The following is a 25,475-nucleotide window of genomic DNA, read 5'->3' on the forward strand; positions in this document are numbered from 1 at the left end:
GTGGGTCTCTGTGCTCTCAGATATGTAACCTCGATCAGTTTGTCTCTTAATCTTTATCCACTATCCCAGTTTTTCCCAAACATTACTCAAGTGTTTGCTGCCAAATAGGTTAACACTGTTGCAACAACAGGGCACTCCAAAACTGTAAGTAGCCTATGTCAGCCAAGTCTACTTCTTTGTACACCGATTCTATTGTACTCCTACATAAATGTAGCAACGCATGATCAACACAACAATAAGGAAGTCTTGGTACGTTCTATCACAAAATCATCCACTAGGACTCTATTTCTGTGGTACAATGGTATGACTATTCTTTTTTTGCACGTAATACTGTCAATACGTCCTGAGTGGTTATAGCTTTGTTTTGTGTATATGAAAAAGACGCAGGAGAAGCAAAAACTGGAATGTCACGAAAGCGCAGAGATTTGTGACGTAGTACGCAGGTCTTTTGCAGAGCTAGGCCTGCCAGTGAAAGGAAACGCAGTCAATGTAGAGTGTTTGTGTTTCAGAGCTCAAAATAATAATAATAATAAAAAAAAAAACATTTACAGTGGATACGAACAGACTGGCATTAAAAGCGAAAAGATAGAGAAATATAATACGTTTGTTTTTTGAAAAGGTAAGAAAGAATTGCAATCTTAAAACAAAAACATGTATTGGTTGATCCGTGGGGGATGGTGCTGATTATTATACACAAAATAGAAAACAGAGTATATGTGGTTTTGTTTTATTTCGATCTTTATTACGATATGTGAAATGTTAACATATTAATTTTGCTTTGTCATCAAATTGTAATCATTTAGTACTAGGGTTAGAGCTTAAATTGTAATTTTTGCTAATTTATGTTTGGTTAAATGCGTATATTTTAAAAGGCATACACTGCATTATAATATAATAATACCAAATGTATTTAATTTGTTGTTAAGATAAAAACCGTTTTATAGGAAGTGAATATAAAAATGTATACGCATTTAGGTAGTTAAATATGGGAATACAGTAATAATATTGCCCCTTTAAAAATATATCGTTACAATAACAAAAGGTTAAGTAAAGGGCTGTGATACAATGCTGCCGACTATACATTTGATTACATTAATTGCCGAGTCTATTTTGTTTTCTACTTTGCACATTTGTATTGTGTTAAAGCCAGCATCGCTTTTGTTTTTATGATTTCGACTTGATTTAACATTAATTTTTTTAAATTTTTTTCAAACCAGTCCTAAAGCTGATTTTGACATTTTGCCAAGTCAGTTCACTGTGACAATATAATACATTACAAAATGTGTTTTTGTCTTGGTTTGACCGGTTAATTAATATAAACATTTTCAAATTATATATTCTTCTTCGTTTTCAGGTAGAGATATTATTCAGTGTTATCATTTAAGAAATACGTGCTTAACTGCATAAGACGTGAGCAGGTGTTTTGCCTTGCACAATATTTTGTTCTGTACCTTATGTGGCAGATTCGGCGTGCTTGGAAGTTCTAATCGTCTTTTAAACTCCTGTCTTCACATTACAACCCATAAAGGCATGCATAATGGCAAAATAGATTCTTCAGTTTGACCATTAACCTGATACTGCAACAGGATGGATTCTAGCCTTAAGTTATGCTACTTTTTCTTTTTTAAACCAAAGAGTTATCAAAACATAAACGTGTTGCTGGGCATTTCAGTAAAGGTAATATTTTAACATGTAAAATCGTATCCAAGAGCTTGGATATCAAATAGTATTATAAATGATAATTTGCTGTAGAAATAGCATACAGCACCTAGTGTTGCACTGTACCATGGCAGTAGGTTGTCTTGGGAATGCAGTGGTTAAGTTGTTGCCCTGTGCACCAGGATGAAGCCTAAAAGTGGCAATGGCATTGGCATTGTGTGTGGTTTATACATATCTGTATTTTTGTATTTAGGAAGTAATTGAATAGGTGATTTTATAAAAAATAGTAAAACAATATAGCATTTTTTGTCTGATTATTCATGAATGTTTGTGTCACCTCGGTACAAACTGTATACTGCACAAGGTTTCTTCTCATTAGATCATATACAGGATTTAAGCATTAAACCATAGTTTAACATGCATGCAATAAAAACAAAAGCCAGTGGGGTCAGATCACACAATCATGGTAGCTGATGTATAGTATATTTTTTGTCGGTCCATCTGCGAGGAAATTACGTAACAGAGTGAGGGTGATGGACGTTTATGCTAACAGTTGCTGCAGGCTTGTCTATATAGCTCCACTGATGCAGGTTATAAAAGATTCAGTTTGAAAAGTTGCTGATGGTCAAACTCCATGCTTAGAACACGTTTCTTTATATCTCTCCATCCAAATAAAGTGCACAGTGTGGTGATCAGTACATTTATATTTGCATGCCATGAGTCCCAAAATGTAACAAAAAAAAAATACTACAGTGCTTGTAAATGATTTAAAGATCATTTTTCTAAATAAGGGGACAGGCATTTGGGTTGAAGTTCAGCTGAACTTACATTTTGATAGTCCTCACAGAACAGACTGTCTTCTCCACAACATATTCTAGTTCACGAGCACAGACAGTGTTGTCATGAAAAATGTAGGTATTTTTTATAAAGAAGTCAGTGGAGTTATTTAAATATTCAGGCAATTTACTGCCCAAACTCCAGTTATACCTTATATATTTATATTTTTCCTTAATGTAGAACCACATGTAGCTTCATCAGTGCAACACTATCTTTGTTTAAGATACATGTTAAATGTTCTAATAATAATTGGTGAATGGGAATTTAAAACTTGAATTACACATTGAAGGGGTATTTTAACATCTACATTTTCCAGATGTTTAATTTATTACCTGTTCTTATCTTGTTTAGTGTGTTCTGAATGATTCTACAGCCACTAGTGTAGACAATTATCTTCTGTGCTTACTTTTCCAGCAAAAGTTGCTTTTGAAAAGTGAGTTGGCAAGTTTAGTGCAGGCTACAGTGCAACACTAATGTGCTTCCCCACCTCACTTCCTCACAATCAGCCTTGAGGAATCTTTGCTTGCTTCTGGGCCTACTTGCTTCATGTTTGCTGGAATAGTTAGAGAACATGGGGAAGGATGATAGACAGTAATGCAAAACACGCATAAGAATATTAAACAATATGAAATTAACTGGGCAAATGTAGATGGTATGAAGCAGGGGTCTTCAACCCTGGTCCTGGAGAGCCCCTATCCTGCAGGTTTTATAGGTGTCTTTACATCACCAGTGGCTAAAGAACTGGACTTAATGAGTTCCCTGGGGTCGAATCTTTACTACAAGTTTGTTAAGCAATGTTGTGATTTTGTGTATTGAAAGTTGCTGATGGCAAAGTTCCCCCTTCTTTTGTTTAAAAAAGTCCAGTGGTTGTTTTTTTCACATTCTAAATGGTGTCTCAGATTTGCAGGTTTAAGAGCTTCATTTGACAAAACCTGAAAAAATAACGCACTGGGGCTTTGGTTCGTCCTCAGATCCACTAAATGTAAATACCAGTTCACAATATTCTGGATTGTAAAATTTATGACACAGAGGTTTTCTTTTCTTAGAAGGTGGCTAAAATTAGTCAATTCCTGTTTTTGGTTATTGATGGCGTCAAGAACAGACTGTACACATTATTTCCAGAGGTAGCGTTAAGAGAATTTCCTTTTCACATAGTCTTGTGAGATATTAAACCTGGACTTTAAACCTGAAATTGATCATTCATACTACGGTACAGTTCACAAGCCAAGTAACAAATATAGCCTCTCTTTGTTTCACATTAACTGTTATTAACATTTATTATTTCTTAACAGACGCCCTTATCCAGGACGACTTACAATTATTACAAGATATCACATTATACATTATTTCACATTATACAGATATCACATTATTATTATTATTTTTAATTAATTCATTTTTTTTACATACAATTACCCATTTATACAGCTGGGATTTTACTGGAGCAATCTAGGTAAAGTACCTTGCTCAAGGGTACAGCAACAGTGTCCCCCACCTGAGATTGAACCCACGACCCTCCGGTCAAGCGTCCAGAGCCCTAACCACAACTCCACACTGCTGCCCTGCTCCACAGTGCTGCCCTAACATGCAGCTAACCTCTCCAAAAACATAATATGTAAATAGGAATATTCCTATTGGGGCTGTCAGTTAAGCCTCCAAATATTAATCGATTAATTGGGCACACAATCGAATTGTTCGAATAAATATCGATGGTTGTACTGCCCTCATACAGTTTTGCTCCATTCCTCTCCCCCCCCCGACGTGATTTATTTTAATATCATTGCTGTTAAGTAAAAGCTTGTGCATAACAATTGCATGCAAGGGGTAGTTACGCCTTGGTAGCGTCAGGAGAAAAAAATAAAAATAAACACAACATCATTCGCAAAAAGCCTAAAAGCAAGTAACCTACTACAGGGGTGTTACTAAAATACTTATTCCAAACAGATTACAGTAATTTGGAATGTAATGTATATACACGAGACACGAGTTTATGAAAACCGTCTTTTTTTTTTTTAATTGACAGCTGCAGCATCACTCATTGCATCTTGTTAGTACTGTACCACCTAACCTTCACTATCTGTGAAATACACAATGCAGAAATCTCTGCCTAAAACTTCATCATCATCATAATAATAATAATAATACACACCACATAATACTTACCACAACATGCACACCTGCTATAGATCAAGCTGATCGTTACTCCAAAATTGCGTTTAACATCACTGATCGTTTTTTTTTCCTTTTAATGTTAACGCTATTGAATATTGTTAAATATTCATATATAACAGTTCATTTTGAAACTCCAAAGAAGCGCAAACTATATACAGTCAGTTTCCTTCAATGTTCACAATGTATTTACAGGCTGGAATACAAGCCTGTCGTCCTGCTCTGGATTCAAGGTGGCACGCTTTGTTGTTTGTTTACATCGAAAACACAGAGCGGCGTACCTACAAAGCATTTTCAAAACTGATTCGCTGGTAGGATGGGACCAGCAAATCAGATCCTAGTTAACACTAGCAGGAAAAGAAGAGCACGCCCACTGCTTGTCTGGCAGAAATACTGTAAATAGCAAGGCAGGGCGTACAAAAATGTTATTATTAAATCCATTATTCAGTATTTATATCGATGTATATAATGAGAAATAGAATTGATCAAAAAATTATTTTTCGATTTAATCGTAGCAGCCCTAATTCCTATATCCATGGCAACACTGTAGCACATATTTTATATTGTTGAAAATGAAAATTACCAAAACTGTGATTTAATGTTTTATTTTTAACTTTTTTTTTTAATAAAATGAAAACAAGCAGTAGAATTAGAGCACAGATTAAAGATTTATGTTCATTTACGTGAAAGCTAATACTGGCTAAAAAAAGAAGTCTGTAATTTTGACAAGACAAATATGCTCCTTCATGATGTGGAACAGTTATTTAGTTAGTATTTGTTTCACATCGAAAGCTGTTTCAGTTAATGGTGACTTTGGTATTGCATCACTGAGAGCTAATGTAAATTATAAACACACATATTAAAAGAAAACAGATAGGGGGAATGGGGGGGCAAATGCAGACTACATACATATCTTATTTATATATATATATATATATATATATATATATATATGCCTTCTTGTACCTATTGTACACTGCAGTTTTATATATATGTGTTTTATATATATATATATATATATATACAGTGCCTTGCAAAATTATTCAAACCCCTGACCAATTCTCTCATATTACTGAATTACAAATGGTACATTGAAATTTCGTTCTGTTTGATATTTTCTTTTAAAACACTGAAACTCAAAATCAGTAATTGTAAGGTGACATTGGTTTTATGTTGGGAAATATTTTTACGAAAAATAAAAAACTGAAATATCATGCTTGCATAAGTATTCAACCCCTGTGCTGTGGAAGCTCCCAGTTTACACCGATGAAAGAAATTGCCCTAACGAGGACACAATTACCTTACCATTGGCCTCCACCTGTGAACCATTAAAGTTGCTGTCACATTTTCTGGATAAAAACCCCACTGTTGAAGGATCATTGGTCAGGCTGTGAATCTGAAGGAAAATGAAGACCAAAGAGCATTCTACAGAAGTTAGAGATAAAGTAATACAAATGCATAGATTAGGGAAAGGGTGTTTGGATATCCCAGTGAGCACAGTTGGATCAATAATCAGGAAGTGGAAGCTGCATCACACCACCCAGGCACTGCCAAGAAAAGGCCGTCCCTCAAAACTCAGCGCTCAAACAAGAAGGAGACTTGTGAGAGAAGCCACAGAGAGGCCAACAAGCACTTTGAAGGAGCTACAGAGTTCAGTGGCTGGGAGTGGAGTAATGGTGCACCAGTCAACCATATCAAGAGCTCTGGCCTGTATGGGAGGGTGTCAAGAAAGAAGCCGTTACTCAAAAAGTACCATCTGAAAGCAAGTCTGGAGTTTGCCAGAAAGTATGAGAGTGACCCAGCTGTGATGTGGGAAAAGGTTTTGTGGTCAGATGAGACCAAGATAGAGCTTTTTGGCCAAAACTCAAAGCGCTATGTGTGGCGCAAACCTAACACTGCCCATGCCTCAAGACACACCATCCCTACAGTGAAGTATGGTGGTGGCAGCATCATGCTGTGGGGATGCTTCTCATCAGCAGGGACAGGGCATCTTGTTAAAATTGAAGGAAGAATGGATGGAGCAAAATACAGGGAAATACTGCAAGAGAACCTGCTTCAGTCCGCTAAAAAACTGAAGCTTGGGAGGAAATTTCAGCAGGACAATGATCCCAAGCACAAGGCCAAAGCAACATTGGAGTTGCTCAAGAACAAAAAGGTGAATGTCCTACAGTGGCCCAGTCAAAGTCCTGATCTCAATCCCATTGAGAATCTGTGGCACTATTTGAAAATTGCGGTCCACAAGCGTCGTCCAACCAACCTGAACAACCTGAAGCAAAGAATAGGCCAAAATCACTCCGACACTGTGTGCAAAGCTGGTAAATACTTACCCCAAAAGACTTAAAGCTGTTATTGCAGCGAAAGGTGGCTCTACCAAATATTAATGTGTGGGGGTTGAATACTTATGCAAGCAAGATATTTCAGTTTTTTATTTCTTAAAAATATTTCCCAACATAAAACCAATGTCACCTTACAATAATTGATTTTGAGTTTCAGTGTTTTAAAATAAAATATCAAACAGAACGAAATTTCAATGTACCATTTGTAATTCAGTAATATGAGAGAATTGGTCAGGGGTCTGAATACTTTTGCAAGGCACTGTGTATATATCATGTGGTTAAAGCTGTTTGTGTTGCTTAGTAATACATATTGTGGTGGTACAACATGTGATTGTGTAGAAATGAGTTTATTCAAGAACTGCTAAGCCAAATTTTGGGAGTTGTTTGTGGATCACCTGGAGTTTACTCATGGAACACAGGTTGAGAACCACTGCTCTACAATAAACAGTGGTGGATATTAATATTGTCACCCTAATTTATAAACCAGATTTTTTATAGACTTAATTTTGCTGTAATTTGTATTGAATCGTGCATGTTAATAAGTGGGTCAGGAAGTCACCACAAAAAGACCCAGCTGGATAAATTACTATTATTATTATTATTATTATTATTATTTATTTCTTAGCAGACGCCCTTATCCAGGGCGACTTACAATCGTAAGCAAAAACATTTCAAGCGTTACAATACAAGTAAATATGGAGTTAGAGTGGCAGTATTTAGGTCAACCACTGCTTGGGTCAATACATGTTTTTTTACTTGTTGCAAGTTATATAGCATTCTACTGTTTCCTTCATTAGAGCAATATCAGAAAAAAAATGTATTTCCTTCCATGATCCATGTGTCAAGACTAAATGTTAACAATACATGTTCTTTTCGTCTTGCAGGATCTGTGAGAAGTGTGATTTGGATGCTCATATTAAAACTGGTCAATATTTCATCATGAATAGAAATAAGCGTGAAAAAGAATACTACAGTTTAGATGTTGGAGATTCAACATTTACTGTTTTGAAACGCTATCAAAATTTAAGACCTATTGGCTCAGGGGCCCAGGGAATTGTCTGGTAAGTTGATAACAATTTATTGAATCATTTTTTTTTTTTTTTTAACTTGTCCGGATGTTAACAATGAAAAGAAGTGTCACAGGTACGTAAATTAAATAGTTGTTAGATACCTATGTGACATGAATACACGAAAGTGTGGTCTGAGGTACAAAAGATACTACTTTTAAGAGAATGTTTTACAGTGCAATGGTTCTATGGACTGCATCAGCACTGTACTGTATCTTGGTGCATTTTTAAAATGTATTCACATGAAAGAGCAGGAAGACCAAATGTATTATTTTACACTGAAGTCCAGAGAAGCTAATGATAAAATTGGCTTTCTATTTTTTCAAAAAAGAATATACAGTGCTCCCTCGCTATAAGCCTCTCGATTATAAAGCACCGTGGAGATAATGCTCCTACAGCATGTCCCCCAATTCCCTATACTAGTGATTCATGCAATATTTCTACAGTAAATACAGTACCGGTGTTGTTCAAACTGTAAACAACTTCTCAGTCTAACTTCCATTTCTGTCTCTCCTTTTTGATACAGTATCTGAACTGAAGAAAAGCTGCGCTGGCGCTTTATAACACAGACATCTTATTCAGCATGCGTTTTATAACTAAATAAATATTAGGCCTATTACGTGGTTATCTTTCCCAATGTATTTACTTTTGTGCTGCGAGAGGAGCTGCGGCTTTCTCTGAGAGACGAGACTCTTCAGCTTCTCTTCAGCCCCGCTCCGGCAGCCGAACCTAGGGCGAGCCCATTCCCTCTTCCCCTCGCCCGACCCGCTCTCCTTCTCGCACTTGGTTTGCTTGTCTGTCGCTTCGAACTGAACGCCGCACAGCCGTTTAGCCAGGCTATTTTGTAGTTTAAAAACTGTTAATTAAAATGATCCACGAGTGGGAATGTTACCCTTTTTTTTTTTTTTGTAAAAATATTGTATAGTGTTGATTACATGGTGCTTTATGCATGGTTAATTCAAGGAAAGTTACATTTTTACTTCAGTATATGCGCATTATAGAGAGGGAGTTTTTTAGGCACGTGTGTGTTGTGTCCTGTGGCACCCCCCACCCCCTCCCCTTGTTTATAGCGCTCTTCATTTATAACACTCATCTTGTGTGTCCCCCGAGACCCACGTTCTAGCGAGGGAGCACTGTAGTACATGTTTTTATTTTATGATTTGGTCTGTAATTCTGGGCATATGCCAGGGCTTAAGGACCCATGTCGTAATCAAAGTGTAATATGAAATAACTTAGATCATTAATTGTATATTGTGGAATGTAATTGTATCCCTCATTTATAAACTTGATATCATTTATCATTATTTGGTGTGCATCTAGTATGGTAGCGTGTGGGGAATTTTTGTACACATTTAAAATTGAACTAATGTGTAACATAAATTTCTGGTCACTGGTACTCACTGAAAAGTATGTTATGTAAGGAACATACACCAGTTGTTTTAAATAAATAACCATTTTAACACTTCTTTCGACCTGATTTGATGCAATGGAATTTTCTGAGCTGTATTTTCGAAGTACAGTATAGATCCGGTTATTAAGTATGGGTTTGGTGATAATACTCAAACACAATGTTGTGTAAGAAGGAACAGGTCATGCTAACAGGATCGTAAATTCTAATCTGTGATCTCGGATCATGTAAAAGTAATGTACCGTAGTAAGCAGATCAGACTCGGGATCCACTGATCCGCACATGGCAGGACAGTGTAATAAGCATTTTAAACGTGTTTATGAATGCAAGGGCCCAAGCTAAACCTAAAAAAAAAAAATAAAGGTTTGTCTGTGTCAAGCAAAAATGTATGTAATAATGTATCAAATCGTAGAGTCATATCTTAGGTTGACATTGAAATTTCATGTTTAACACTTGTTTTATTGCAGTTCAGCATATGACCACAACCTTGAAAGAAATGTTGCCATTAAGAAACTTAGTCGTCCTTTTCAAAATCAAACCCATGCCAAAAGAGCTTACAGAGAACTGGTGCTAATGAAGTGTGTCAATCACAAAAATGTAAGTTGTTTGTATGGTAATACATTCGTGATACCCTTTATTTTAATTGATTTATCACAATACACTAGAGTTACCTACTTCTTTTATTTGCTGAATATTATTGTATGTTTGCAGTGTATTGTCAAAACATGTAAATCAATTAATCAATTCCTCGATTTTAACCAGGATCCACTGTTTTAATTTACAGTAGAGACTTGAAAAACAGGGAAGGAAAACTGTTGACTTGTATTAAGAATAATTCATATTTGGGATATTTTGGCTATGTTACATTTTAAGGACCTCCCTTTTTGACCCTAAAATGTTGCCTCACTAGAGCACTCAAACTTATCTTCTCTTAGTACAGCTGGTACAAGAGATTGTAACCATTAATCTGTCTCCCTGCGACACTGTGCCCCTAGTGGATGTAATAAATACAGCAGTAAGAAATGCCACATTGAAAACTGGGTAGGGGCAGGGTTACACTGGTGTACTAGCTGCGCTTGGAAGTAAGACAGCTTTATTGAGACCACAGGGGTGCTTTAAACTTTCTAGTCTTAAACAGATCACCAGGAAGCTATGACTGAAACAGAAAAGGATATACAAAGTTATCCAAACGGGGCTCCCGAGTGGCGCATCCAGTAAAGGCGCTCCGTGCGGAGTGCAGGATGTGCCCTATAGCCTGGAGATCGCAGGTTCGAATCCAGGCTATGTCACAGCTGACCGTGACCGGGAGTTCCTAGGGGGCGGCGCACAATTGCCTGAGCGCTGCCCGGGTAGGGAGGGCTTAGGTTGGCAGGGGAATCCACGGCTCACCGCGCATCAGCGACCCCTGTGGCCGATAGGGCGCCTGTGGCTCTGCAGCGGAGCCACCAGATCTGTGTTGTCCTCCGGCACTATAGGTCTGGTGGCATTGCTGTGGATCTGCAGTGCGAAAAATGACAGCTTGGCAGGAGCACGTTTCGGAGGACGCGTGTTCCACCCTCCGTTTCCCGAGTCGGCGCGGGGGTTGTGAGCGGTGAGCCGGGGATACAGATAATAATTGGGCATGCTAAATTGGGGTGAAAATCGGGGTAAAATAATTGGCGACGACTAAATTTATAAAAAAAAAAAACTAAAAAAAAAAACAACAAAGTTATCCAAACAACATTTAAGATAACTGATAAATCATGCTCTAAATTGCTTTTTAAATAAAATTCTTACCTACATTGTGGATTATCCTATTGTTGTTTTTACAGATTATTGGCCTACTTAATGTATTTACACCCCAAAAATCTCTTGAGGAATTCCAGGATGTGTAAGTATTCATTTGTATAATGAAACATTAACAGCGTTGTCAAAATTATTATTTTTTTTTTTATCAGGGGAATGGCATGCGTTTGCATTTATTGCTGAGGTTTTTCTGAAGGAATTTTGAAAAGGTTTCAAGATACCCAGAGTATAATGATTATCTTTGCTGTACACCTACAAAAAAAGTCACTGATTTAATTAGTGCCCTTTTCTGTATTCCATCCAATTAAAAAAAACTATACATTGCAGGATGCATTGAAGTAATTACTTAGCAGTGCAAATGCATCACACTGGCTTTTATCAGAAATAAATTACATTTGTATAAGAAAAATAACATATGCCTACTTAACCAAGGCATCTGTAAATCTGGAAGTCCAGTTTTACTTGGTCATTCTGTGTTAGCTCTTGACAGTTCCTATAAAAACATTGCTGTGCTTTTTCATTAACAATGTCATTGATTGGTGACAGTTACATTGTTATGGAGCTGATGGATGCCAATCTCTGTCAAGTGATTCAGATGGAGTTAGACCATGAGCGATTGTCCTACCTACTGTATCAGACGCTATGTGGAATCAAACATCTTCATTCAGCTGGAATCATACACAGGGTTAGTGGTCATATTTTTGAAATGTTTCACAAAAAAAAAAAAAAATGCAATGAGGCACATGTGACTTTCAAGTTTTGAACAAGTAGCTTTCTAAGAATAGTTTCACTTAATTCTTGGTGAGACCTCTAACTGAGAATCAGAAATTAATGCAACCTCTACAGACTTCTCATAAATAAAGACACACAAAATGATACAGCAGTGTTCTGCCATCCAGATGTGTGTCTTCTGAGGTTCAGACGTTCTTGACAGTCTGTGAAAAACCAGGCTTTACTGTTGGCCAGTCTGAATGGATGGTTGTGCTTTTTTCATTTCTTTAACATTGTCGCTCTACAGTTTAAGGAACTCCTAACAGTTTAGAGCTTCCAATTGTCCAGCGTTCTGCGTTTCCTTAGCATGTTATTTATATCTTAAAGTAAAGTAATTTCTTATTTTCAATTGCTGTGTGCTTTATATCAGAGTGCCATCTGGTGCTGGATATATTTATTTCTGAACAGTCAGGGAATATAGAAACGGAATCCTTTCTTCAAAAACTGTAAATCTGGAAAAAAAATAAATAAAACTGCATGATGAATTCATAGATTTTCTTTTGAAAACACAATTAATGTTGAATGAGAGAGTAATTCATGCCAGAGAAACACTCCACAGCAATGAACCAATTTCTCCATACTGCACTAGACTGATAAAAGGTGGGGCCCCTTACTTGTGTAACAGTATTCACAGGTGTTTAATAATTACACACAATGAATGAATGGGACTGTAAGGTTAATATATTATTAATGTCTCCTGACCGTATAACCTTCTTGATTATACACCTGTTATGTTTACTAACTTTTGGTATACATGCAAATCACTTAAGTAATAAAGGTCATCCACCACCTTCTCTATTGGCTTTCTTTCTCTCTCATGGGTACAACTATTACATCAATTGTTATCTAACTTCTTAAGGTTCCTGTAAAGTAGAACATTTTCAGCTTTTTGTTTTTCAAAGTCATGAGTGAGGGTGAGTGTGCAATAGGCAAGGCAGATGCACCACAATCTGTTCCCTCCTGAAATGTTTTTCTTTGTATTTATTTTTTCCTCAGTCTAGTGCTCCTGGTGTAGTGGGGGATGCATTTGAATGTAGTTATTATACAGGCAGGGACCAACAGTTTAATTTGAAGTTGGACTCTTCTAAACATTGAATTACTCTCTAATATAGTGATAACAGAGGACAGATTATAATACTGCAGACATAAGAGAAAAGAGTTTTGTTTGTCGGGTGACCTGGTTTGCTTATTCCAGTGCAGTATCAGGAGATTGGTTCAATCATTAGCAAAGGCTATACCATGATGGACTTTACCAACTGTAATTATTCTTGTGCAGGTAGTTGTATTTGAGGATCATCAGTTTCATTCTTAATTGTGAAAACATGGTAAAAAAAAAATATATATATATATATATATATATATATATATATATATATATATATATATATATATATATATATATATAAAAAATAATAAAAAAAATGTTTCCAAATGTATCTAGCATAACACTTTTTTTCAGGATTTAAAACCCAGTAATATTGTAGTGAAGTCAGACTGCACACTGAAGATCCTTGACTTTGGACTAGCCAGGACAGCAGCCACTGGTTTATTGATGACACCTTATGTGGTCACACGCTATTACAGGGCACCTGAGGTCATTCTTGGAATGGGATATCAAGCAAATGGTCAGTAATGTTGGATGTTCGCTATTAGTCAATTCTGTATATAAAGTGTTGTATATTGTTGAGATCACTTTGTTAAGCTCTTGCCTAGACCAAGTCTAGCTGTCACCTACAAAGTGTTAATGTTAATATTATTAACTATAATATAGATACACCAATTTCTGCATGACAATTTTAATATAAATGAAATTCCACCATTTCTGCATTTTACAGCTGTGCATGCCTTTAACAATTTCTGCAAAACTATTTTTTTTAATGTGTCGCAATGGGTAAAAAAAAAAACAAACATATAATTTAAATTACACCTGTGCAGTGAAATTAATAATTGTATCTTTTCTGCTGACTTGTCACTTTGCTTATGTTTTTTCCTTCCTTCTATGCTACACACTTTTAGTGGATATATGGTCTGTGGGGTGCATTATGGCAGAAATGGTTCGCCACAAAATCCTATTTCCAGGAAGGGACTGTATCCTTATGCTGCTTGCAGCAGTTCTGTTCATATTAAAGTTATATATTTTTATTTTAATCATAACTGGGGTAATTCAGTACAACACTAAAGGAATCTTCAACAATAATAATCTGGCTATTTGATTTACAATTCGCACAGGTAAGAACTGAGGTTATTGATAGCACATATAACAGGCTGCATCTAGTGATGGGACATACAGTCTCTGCTGGTCTATTAAAATTTTGAACACCAATTTGTATGTACTGTGTGTGTATATATATATATATATATATATATATATATATATATTCTTGTCAAACCTTTTTTTTCAAGTATAATTTAACATTTTATATGTTACATTGTTGGAAGATATTAAGTATAGACTGATATTCATTTCTGCAACCATAATACAGTTTCTGCAGGCCGTCTGTGTCAGTGTCTTGCTGATTTTAATTTATAGGTCAATATCTCTAATTTTTTTTATTAAACAAAATTGCTATTTATGTTTACAAAAGTGTGGTGCACATATATAGCTATTTAGAAGCTTGCTTTTAACTTTGGCTTTCGAAACTTATTTTGCCAAATTGCAAGGAAAACTTAAGCTATTTACAGTACTTGGGGCTAGACACTGACAGTGCTTGCATGCTTTTCATTTGATGCTTTCTTTCATTAGATTCCCATTATTAAGTCCTTGTGTGACATGTTGTTTTTTTTTTTGTTTGTTTTTTGTTCTGCATGTTAATGTCATGTCATTTCATTTTTCAGTTGATGTCTGGTCAATTGGCTGCATCATGGCAGAAATGGTCAGAGGTAGTGTGTTGTTTCCTGGCACAGATCGTATCCTTATTTGTGTTTCATAAATCTGTGAAGGTCAATAGTCTTTTAAATGATGACCATAAGTCATCAACGATGTTTACTTCTATGCACAATTTATTGTATTTAAAACCAATAGGAAACAGCTATGTTGTGAATGTGATACAAAACAATATAAACAGTTACATTTCCTACTTTGAGGATTCCTTGGAAATGGCTGATTTTAAATACCTTATAAAGGTTTTGGATTTGGGCGAGATAGTCCCCAAATTCCAGTTAGTAGGAATTAAAACATTGACCTGACCAGAGAGTAGGTTTTGCTTATTGCTAAAAGTAAGCAAACATGTTTCTTAAAATTCACTCACCAGTTCATTTTGTATTTACCAACAAAAATGTAGCTGTTAGTTCTGTTAAAATTGTCAGAATGGCACCTTGGATTACACACCACAAAAAAAAAAGTTTTTTTTTCTCTCTCTTTTAAATTATTTCCTGTTTTAAAATGTTTACCATTCTTGTTGATTTGACGTGTATTTTGCTGGTACAACAGCAACTGTTTTGTGCTGTAAACTTGAACTTCAATACAACTTTACGTAGTATTTCTATTGAAAACTGCTCTGCAGTATTTTTCTTAATTGTCTGACCTTAGATATTGATCAGTGGAACAAAGTAATTGAACAGTTAGGGACACCATCCCAAGAGTTTTTGATGAAACTCAACCAATCCGTTAGAACCTATGTGGAAAACCGACCCAGGTATGCTGGATACACCTTTGAAAAGCTTTTCCCAGATGTCCTTTTTCCAGCTGACTCGGAGCACAACAAGCTCAAAGGTAAGTGATATACATTGTCATCCAGACCTAAAACATCCATCAAGTTACTTCTATACCTCCACTAGTCCGCATTCATCTTGTGCAACTGTAGCTTGATGTGGTGTGTGTGCTATTATACAATATTAATGCATATTTGTATAGTTCTTCACTTACCAAATTTGCATATCTACTGTACATGTTATATCAAATTGTAACACTGCAACCTGCAGCAGGCAACTGTCTACATTTACTGTAAAAGGATCCCGGTACAGTTTTCATAATTTTTTTTTTTCTATGTCAGCCTATGATGCATGTGGTGTCATTTAAATGTATTCTTGTATACAACTTTATTCTGTTGCAGCTAGCCAAGCTAGAGATTTGCTATCTAAAATGCTTGTAATAGATGCATCCAAACGAATCTCTGTGGACGAGGCTCTTCAGCATCCATACATTAATGTCTGGTATGATCCTGCTGAAGTGGAAGCTGTAAGTACTACCTTGACTCTCTGCACACCTTGAGTGCAGAAGTGTAGCATACCTCATGCGCTTGGGTGACCCAGATCAATAACTAGAGAAGTTCTGAAGCATTGTTATTAATGTTGGTGTATGAATCCTTACATAGTTTACATACTTCAGCTGTACAATACATACATCCAATATTCAATTATAAATACAGCTGAATATCAATTAGAATTCAGCTGTTTTTTATATAGGATCCAGCTATTAAAGCTAAGCAAGACAGATCAATAATAGTAAAAGCAAAGATAGTACTAAGCAGGGAATTGGATGTGTTAATCTTTTACATTCACTTACAACCAGGCTACTTTATCAACTTACTGTTGTATCTCACTTTAATATATACAGAATGTTTAGCAGAATGTTATAAACATGTTGTAGGTAAATATACATGTACAGCAGGTCACTGGTAGAGCAATTCTGTCAAACTGGTTTTACTAAGAAGGACTGACCATGCAGTCATTTAGATGAACATTGTTATGTTAAAATAAGTGGCTCAAAAATGTTTGGGATAGTTCAAAGCCATCAAGGTTGTCTTGTACTGGTCACAGTTACTGACTTCAGTTGCCTAATGTATTTGTATTAACCCCTTTATAAGAGACCCAGAATCTAGCTGGGGCATAAACTGCATTTTTATTCTTCCAAGTTCTGTCACTATTCTCTGCTGGTCAGTATACTCATTACACATGACTGCTATCAGCTGTTTGTATTTGGCTGTACTGGATACAGGGAGAGTTTCTCTGAGGTTAAAGAAAAAGCGAAAATAATATGTACTTACCTCTTTTACATGTGTCACTTTCTAGCCCCCACCACTGATCACTGATAAGCAGTTAGATGAAAGAGAACACACAGTCGAGGAATGGAAAGGTAATGGAAATACTTTGTTTTGTTTGTATATTATTTATATGAGCTAAGATTGAAGTAACTCAAACCTGGCTTGTTTCCTGTTTAACTGATGGAGGTGTATTGCTAATTGTTTCTGACAAAAAACACAAACTTGTGGTTATTTATCAACAGAAAAAACGGATTATTGTGTCTATAAATGGATGATTGTAAAATGCCTTTATTCATGTTTCAACTTGCAGAGTTGATATACAAGGAAGTCCATGAATGTGAAGAGAGGACGAAAAATGGGGTAATCCGAGGACAGCCTGCATCTTTAGGTTAGTTACAATAGTTTCTTTTAAAATATTTGGAAAACTGCCTTTTCACTTGTGCAGCAGAACGCTATTAAGGACAGACATTAAGAATAATAAAAATCTTAAATTGCCAAATACAATATAGCATTGACCAAAATGAAGCTAAACCAAAAAATCCTAATTGGGATCTGTGCGTGCATTCTGACTTTTTTTACCCTTTCAAAGAAGTTTTTCAGTTGCCAATATTTTGTTTGGACACAGTCCACCAAGCATATGCCTTTGAACTGACTTTTACAGGAAATGTAGATCTCTGGCCACTAGATGACACTGTGGGCCCAACTATCTTGGCAAACCCAAGTAGCTAGAAAATACAAGTTCTATTTGGTAATACAGTGATAGCTAGAAGTAAACCATGAACCATATAGTAAATGTCACAGCCCCGTCGTTTGGTATTCCGAAATGTATGTTACATGCTTTAAAGAAAATTGGAATATATATTTTTTTCAGATACGTTTTCTAGTTGTTCTCATGTTTGTATACTCTATTTGCGGCATCTACACAAACTGATTGATCAAACTAATTTCCACAGGCCTTTACTTTAGTTATTATGAGACCTGATCTGAGAAGGGGTGAGGAATTCTGCACCGTTTTAGACACAGACTAACAGTAGATGTGCCAACAAGTGGAGCCTTTTCAGAATGTTGGTATACAAAAAAAAAAAAAAAACAGTACAACAAAATGACTGCGAATTATATAAATTAAATATAACATGGAGCAAAGCTTGGCATTGAAATTGGCTGACCCAGCTTGGAAAGGACAGTATAAACTGGCAGAGATTTTGACCAAGGCTAAATTACTGGTAGGTGGGTAATTAATCGACCAGGGCTGGAATTAATTAGTTTATGGCACCACCATAGCTATATTTTATAATGGCTGTGGCGTCGTCCTAATTTTTTATTTAATCCAGGCCCAGGTAGATGAAATATTCTTTGCAGAGGGCAGGCCTGTCAGCCGGTGGGTGTTTAGTAGAGGAAAGGTGCAGCTGCATAAGGGTAATATCTCCCAGCCACTACTCTTGTGCATTTCTGATTTAATACTTTGTTTCTCATAGCACAGGTGCAGCAGTGATCAATGGCTCCCAGCATCCATCGTCGTCCTCATCTGTCAATGACGTATCCTCCATGTCAACAGACCCCACATTGGCTTCAGACACTGACAGCAGTTTAGAAACATCAGCTGGACCACTTGGCTGCTGTAGATGACTATGCTCTTTTTTTGGTCCTTCTGTTTGTGCTAGATGGTATAGAGTATAGGCCAGTTTTTAAAAATGCTCCAGCTTTTTTTATTTTTTTTTCCCCAGAATGCTAATTAGGCTGTAAATAATTGACATATTTTTTCTTGAAAGAATCTGAGAACAGATTTCACTTTTAAACACTAAGGTATCTATGTGCGAGCAGTGTAAATTAAGTCAGTTCAGCTTTTTTTTTAAGTTTTTTTTTTTCCAGCTAGTGTTAAATCCTAAGGTTACAACTTTATTTTGCCATATTGCTGTAGACTGCTTAAATTAATTTATAAAGATTTATGATAAATATTTTTTAATCCTTTTTATTTAAGTTAAATTTACCATTAGCCATTTTGCCACATTTGATTTTACTTTGATTTGCTCATTATGTCTTCTATGACATGCTATAGAACATTTTTTCAGTTTAGTTTACAAATAGATATTGTATAAAATACATAATCTTCTAGAAAAACAACATTTAATTTCAATTTGTCTAGAAAACAACTGAAAATGGTCTGATACCTGACTACTACTTTCATTTCAAAATGTTTGAAGTTTGCAATCGGCTTATAGTTGTGTTTTTAATAATATGTATAAATTGTCTTAATAAGCTCTGGAAATCTTTCAGGCTAGTGCATTTCAGATGCTGCCATTGATCGATTAGTTTGGTCCACAAGGCACAAAACGTTGACCTTAAATAAATAAATAAATAAATAAATAAATAAATAAATAAATAAACAAACAAACCCTGCTTTTAAAGATGTTTCATATACTTTGTTATGAATTTGCTGATGTACTAGTAGTAGTTGATACATTATGATTAATGCAATTGAAAGATAACTAAAAAGCCTTTTAAAAGAAGCGCAAAAAGCAGGCTGAAATTTGGTTTAGTGCACATCTGACTACGTGCTGTTCTGCACTGGCTAGCTGGAACTTTATTTTCTTGAAATTTCCTTTGCTTTGACAGTGGGGAGTGCTTGGTGAATGTTGAGCTCAGCTGAGGAGATTTTATTATAAAATGGTGGCTTCGTAATAGGATCACAGACAAGGGATTTTAAATGTATGGACACATGTTTGCAAAGGATGGCTTGTAAAAGGATTTTGAACTGTCCTTTTTTTATTAATTTAAATAAGAAATTAAATGAAGCAGTTTTCAAATAAATAGAAGTAGGATACTGAAATATTACAGTGCTGAGCAACAAGGATAAGAACAGTTTGACTTGGCGGAAAGACATACTGTACAATAGGAACTGAGAATCATGATTTTAAGTGGTGGACACTTGGTGGACACTCAGTATTTTATTTCAAAAGCTGGTCAACTTCCATTCTAATCGTTTGCTTTCAGCAAAGCCTCATCTTCATTCCAGCTGTGTAGCTGAATATGGGATCTATGTTATGTTGAAAGGAGTGTTTAGGAAATTAGAGCTCCTTTATGTTTGAAAGGTATCTCTATTTGTTTACATTTTATTATTTTTGCCCTAATTTTTTAATTTAAAAAGCAACAAAGACAAGTTAGAAAATTTTAGGCTGATTATTGTTATGTATGCAATAATAGCATTCTATGGATTATCCATCATTTTATATTTCAAGAGGAAAAGTGCCTGCAATAAGTGCAGTAGTTCAGAAAAAAAAGGTAGCAATGCTTTATGAATAGAACAATATTTTTTTCTCCCCATGATATGCATTTATTAATTCGGTTCATCACTGAGTTGAAGAAATTGAATATATTGTTTTATCCTTTGAGTATGTGTTTCATTAGAATGTAAGTTAAAATTGAGTGTATGAGAATGTGAGAAATGTAAAGAAAAAAGGGAAAGCCGGTATACAAAACCCATTTGAGGTATTTGTGTGGTCAGAATTCATGACTATTTTGTCCATTCGTAAGAAGTTTATCTTCTAAAACTAACATGATCGATTTTTAAAAAATAATTTATTTTTGTTTTTCGTTTTTTTTTTTTTTTTTTTTTTTTTTTTTTTTTTAAGTGCTCTTAATTTTAAGTCTTTTCAGATCCCTGGAGAGATTTGCTTTTGCTTCATATGTTGCATCTCTCAAAATATGTAATATTACAATTAAAGTAGGCTTTGATGAACTACCTCACACTAAATTTCTACAAGTTATTGGATAAACATAGCAGCCCACACTATTAGATATAGAAAAATGTGAAATATAGATTTTCTTTATTTATTTATTTTTAAGTGTACTATTGCCAATGTTAGGAGACTTCTAGTATTGTATGTAATGTATACTTCACTTAGAAGTAAGAAAACTGTTTATGTATAATTTTGTACAGTTCATGTGCAATACCTTCTTCAGATTGTGCAAGTAGTTATTAGTGGGTCTAGCCATGTAGATGTATGTTTCTGAAGGTAGAAAAATAGTTTGGTACTGTCAATCCATGTTTTCCTTTTTATAAATTAAAACAATTTTATGTGACTTGATACAGTCATGATTTAATGTAATCAGCCTTGCCACTTTTAAAATCTGCGCCCAGGTAGCAGTGGGTGGATGTCATGCATGGCCAGATAGATTTTGATCTTTAGATGGTAAGGTAAAAAATACACTGTTTAAGAAATAAATGCATAGAACAAGCTGATGTAATCATGGGGGCTGGTTTATAATGTTTGCTTGTAAGACCAGCAGTGCAGATTGATCAAGTCCTTGTTCTGGGTATACCATGACACAGACCATGAAGTGTGCACTATTGGAATGTATGCACTGGAATCCAGTAATGCAAAGTTAAAATGTATACTGCAAATAAACCATTTGAATTTAAATAATTGTGCATGTCATGATTGTTCCTTTTTCTCTGTTCATGGGACTGTTAGCCAGCCATGGCACATACTGTACAGCTCAACATTTTAAAATGAAGCGTTTTATTTATTTGGTGTCAAAATTCATTGGCTTCATAATTGAATAAGCAAAGAATATGTTATCCTGATATATAATTGTCTTGCAGTTTAATGTTGCCCTGCATTCCCTGACAGTAGATGTTACTAAATGCATATTACCCAGAAATTATCTTGCATACAAATCTCATGGCTCAGGCACTGTCAAAATGCAATACATTTGTGTTCATAAAATAATAACAGGAAAGGATTTTTACATTTAAATTGCATGTACTGTTCTTCATTTGTTAATGAATATGAAAAGTAAGGGAGAACTGCCGAGGTTTTGTATAATGGTTTGGGGGCACAGTAATAGCCCTGGTTTAATCCGATTACTTTTTTTGCGGCACTTTTGTTTAAGACCTTGATGCATACTACTTTTTGTTGGAAATGCATCAGTCCAATTAACGTTTCTTGAGGTGGGAACTGTTCTCTAATATTTGTAGTTATTTATTTCTCTCTTTTTTTCTATTTATTTTTGTATCTGATTTCCATGAACAGCCATAACCCTAAAGTTAACCATTATACACTGACGAGTCTCCCATGTCCGTGCTCCCTCTTGTGGTTATCTCTCCAGGTTTCAGCCTGTACGAGGCTATGCTAATCATTTCAACCTTTGAATTAAGGGCTGCCTTATTGGTGTTATGTGACCATTTTGTTTTCCAGATGATAAAGACCTAATGCTTCTGAATACGGCTTCATGCTCGGTACATAGCTGTATTCTGTGTTTCTCTCGTCCTCTTTGATTGCAGGTATAATACAAGAAAGAAATAACCATCTTGTCGGTTATTTTATAAAGGTGCAGCCCCCACAGTGTCAAAGCTTTATATTTCAGAAACCTTTTGAGATGGTGACTTCATATTTGCATGGTTATACAGCAAGGTCTTAATGTGCTGACCATAACCTTGACCTAATATTACTTCTATATTGAGGTCATGTGACTTTTTATATTTCTGCTGTATATAGAGTATACAGTTTTAGTTATTATCTTAGTTTAGTACACAACTGTATTTTTCTTAGTCAAGTTCCATTACCAGTGGTGTCCAGTAAACATTAACCCTTTACACTGCTGCATTGTGGTAAACGCTGTACATATCAATTATACATACCACACTGTTGTAAATGTTCACACAAGGAAAGGAACAAACTGTAATTGGCTGACTGGGCTCTTCTCCACATTTCCTAAACATACATTCATACTTCTTGTATGTGCAAGGTTCTGTTTTCACTGTTAGTAGAACATGTCCAAGGGTAGTGTTCATGGAACTAGAGTAACTTTTATGGTAGCCTGTGTTTCTTTGCTTCACCCTGCAGTACAGTAAGAATGAGCTAATGGTAATGTAATGTGCAGTATTCCAGTGAATCTGACTCTTGTTACAGGTGAAAAGGGTTTGGTGGTCACAACCTGGTGCCTATACACACATTTCAATATGTGAATAAGTAGGGTGCATTTAATATTCCAGGAATCTGCAGCAACAAAACTGCAGCTTGACTGTCGTGAACCCCTTGCTGGAATTTGGCATCGACTGCATTTATATTTATTTGTGTACCCATTATTGAAAGCCATTCTAATCTAACAGCACCATTTATTCACTCGAGCACTTACCAATCTTAATCTGATGCGAAAAGCTTTCTCCTTAGGGGGTGTGGATTTTGTGGACATCTGAACAGCAAGGTATCAGTGTCTGCTGGTTTGTAAGTCTTCAAAATAACATTCATATATTCAAGCAAAAATGTATCACAATTTGGATATGAATTATAAAGCCTTTGTGTATATCGGCTAACGCCTTTGACACAAATTAACCAATATTGTTTACTGAGTTATATTATAAAGTGGAATATTCAGGATTGATAGGAACCCAAAGTTTATACACTGTTACATATAAAAATGACCTTCAGACTTGCTGTGAAACAACAATGCACATATTGATCCCTTTATTAGGTGAAGAAAAACTGAAGTGCAGTGCACTGATCTTCCTGAGTTATTAGAAGAGTCACAAATGAATGTTACAGGGCTTAATACTGTGTTTTGGATCAAGGGAAATAGTTAGCCACAAAAAAACAACCCTTGGAGGCATAAATAATAATAAAAAATGTTATTGGGAAATGTTTATATTGCAATAAAATGAAAACTCAATACAATCTGTTCAGCACCATCATGAATATAACTGACTGTGGGGCCTGGTGATTGGATTATCATTGGAATAAAGCAAATCAATAACAATAATTTCAGCTGTAAATATCACTGACATCTTACAACTAGGTCTTAAGTTTTTTTTGCATAATAAAAGGCAATTTTTGGTCAACATTGTGTGCTTGTGCCACTATGGCCTATTCTAATTTTAGATGGTAATACTAAAGCTTTAGACAAAGCTTGTACTGTTTATGTGCATATATAAAGGCCATATGATGATTATCAGTGGTATGTAATAATTTAAACGCATCTTGTAGCCATATATTTGATTATAAAATCAAGCCATATATATATATATATATATATATATATATATATATATATATATATATATATATATATATATATATATATATATATTAAAGCATAGTTAAAGCATAGGTAAACCAAAAGTTAAGTTACTGCAATAAAACAGTCATTGACAGCATGGAATTACTTCAGAATACTCATGATACATGAGTACAGAATGCTATAAATACAAAGTTCACAATGGAAATAAATTCTATTTCATCAGTAACAAGGATTCTGAGATTTTAGATGTTTGTTGTCCTGGTTCCAAGAGTTAGATCACCGAGTGTAGCAAAAAACTCCTCCATTTCTTTTTGCAAGAGTTGGTTTCTTTTCTCTGCATCCTCTCGAGCCCGGTCTGAGTTTCGAAGTTTTATTTCAAGCATTGCATATTTCTTTTTTTCTTGGTCCAGTTCCTCCTCAAGTCTATTGACTTGCACGTGCAGCTCTGCACTTGACTCTTCAAGCCTAGAAATTAAGAAACAAGCATGTGAGCAACATGACTGCAAATTCAAAATTAGAGCTCTCAAATTATTTATGACCAACAGTATGTTCAGAATATTCTAGAATATACTAAGTATATTGACATGACTGATTTACAGTATGTGTTCTCAAGATACATGTTCAAATTCAAATGTGACATACAAATGTACAAACAGACAGACACTCCCATACTGTATATTCACAGATAACCTTGCTTTGCATACAAGCAGTCTGCATTTTTCCATTGCTGATACAGGATGGCTGGCTCCAGTAGTTTTGGAGTGTTGCCCCTTTGCGTAAATGTCAACAAATCCAGCCCCCTTTGTGTGTGGTTTTGGGTTTATGAACAGGGGTGCGGAAACAACTGGCTTGTTTTCAGATTTTATTAAATACAGACTGAGAAAATGAGAAAGACCAGCCAGAGGCAATTATAGGTGGATTGAATAAGAAAGAAGCTATATATTCAATAAATAAAATAAAAAAAACTGACGACTGCTGGTAGAAAGATCTGCAGTCGTACTGAACCCTCAAATGGTTGTAGATGTGCAAAAATAAAAGTAAAAAGATGGTTTTCGTAAGCCTGAAGGGAACTAAAATTTACTCTGAGCCTGCCGTTAAATCAAAAGTAACTGCAGATGTATTGTTTTAAGGTAGATTTTAACTGTAGTACTGCATAAACATGTAACTGTTTATTTATTTACATGAAAAATACTGTCTGTAGACTACTAGTTGTACACAGTTTTTTTAATTAATAAAGTTTGTACAGTGGAGGTACGAAATAAACATCCTTCTGTACAATTATGTTGCATTGCTGTTAAAAAAACAAACAAAAAAAAACTTCTATTTAGCAGCGTCTCTGCTCCAGATGCCATGCTGGATATTGACGTAAGTAAGTAAGGTTTCAGAAGCAAATTAATTTCTATTGTACATTATTTTTCTTTTGAATTTATTAGCGGAAAATTAT

At 35.3% G+C, this 25,475-nt stretch overlaps 2 protein-coding genes across 7 annotated transcripts in view; one reads left to right on the forward strand and one right to left on the reverse strand.

Moving 5' to 3' along the window:
• Positions 1 to 385: 385 nt before the first annotated feature.
• On the forward strand, positions 386 to 21,438 carry LOC117415548 (mitogen-activated protein kinase 8). 3 transcript variants are annotated; one of them, XM_059026328.1, is made up of 12 exons: positions 386 to 619; positions 7,886 to 8,062; positions 9,944 to 10,073; positions 11,288 to 11,346; positions 11,808 to 11,946; positions 13,492 to 13,657; positions 14,049 to 14,120; positions 15,562 to 15,744; positions 16,085 to 16,209; positions 17,043 to 17,106; positions 17,325 to 17,402; positions 18,495 to 21,438. In XM_059026328.1, exons 2-12 carry the CDS (start codon positions 7,941 to 7,943, stop codon positions 18,638 to 18,640), a joined length of 1,284 nt encoding a protein of 427 aa, XP_058882311.1. In that variant the 5' UTR covers positions 386 to 619; positions 7,886 to 7,940; the 3' UTR covers positions 18,641 to 21,438. The 3 variants fall into 3 exon arrangements, with proteins under 3 accessions (XP_058882311.1, XP_058882310.1, XP_033881938.3); XM_059026327.1 differs by lacking the exon at positions 14,049 to 14,120 and adding an exon at positions 14,868 to 14,939 and having other exon boundaries at positions 387 to 619; XM_034026047.3 differs by lacking the exon at positions 14,049 to 14,120 and adding an exon at positions 14,868 to 14,939 and having other exon boundaries at positions 387 to 619; positions 18,490 to 18,640.
• Positions 21,439 to 24,098: 2,660 nt separating this feature from the next.
• Positions 24,099 to 25,475, reverse strand: part of LOC117415077 (rho GTPase-activating protein 22-like) — a 42,100-nt gene continuing 40,723 nt past the window's right edge. For 3 of the 4 annotated variants that reach the window (XM_034025015.3, XM_034025014.3, XM_034025017.2), the window contains one exon: positions 24,099 to 24,496. In XM_034025015.3, the coding sequence (XP_033880906.1) occupies positions 24,274 to 24,496 (223 nt within the window). In that variant the 3' untranslated portion in view covers positions 24,099 to 24,273. The remainder of the gene's footprint in view (positions 24,497 to 25,475) is intronic. The other variant, XM_059026329.1, reaches the window with a different exon arrangement.

This window comes from Acipenser ruthenus, chromosome 7 (assembly GCF_902713425.1).
Source record: "Acipenser ruthenus chromosome 7, fAciRut3.2 maternal haplotype, whole genome shotgun sequence".
Lineage (NCBI taxonomy): Eukaryota > Metazoa > Chordata > Actinopteri > Acipenseriformes > Acipenseridae > Acipenser > Acipenser ruthenus.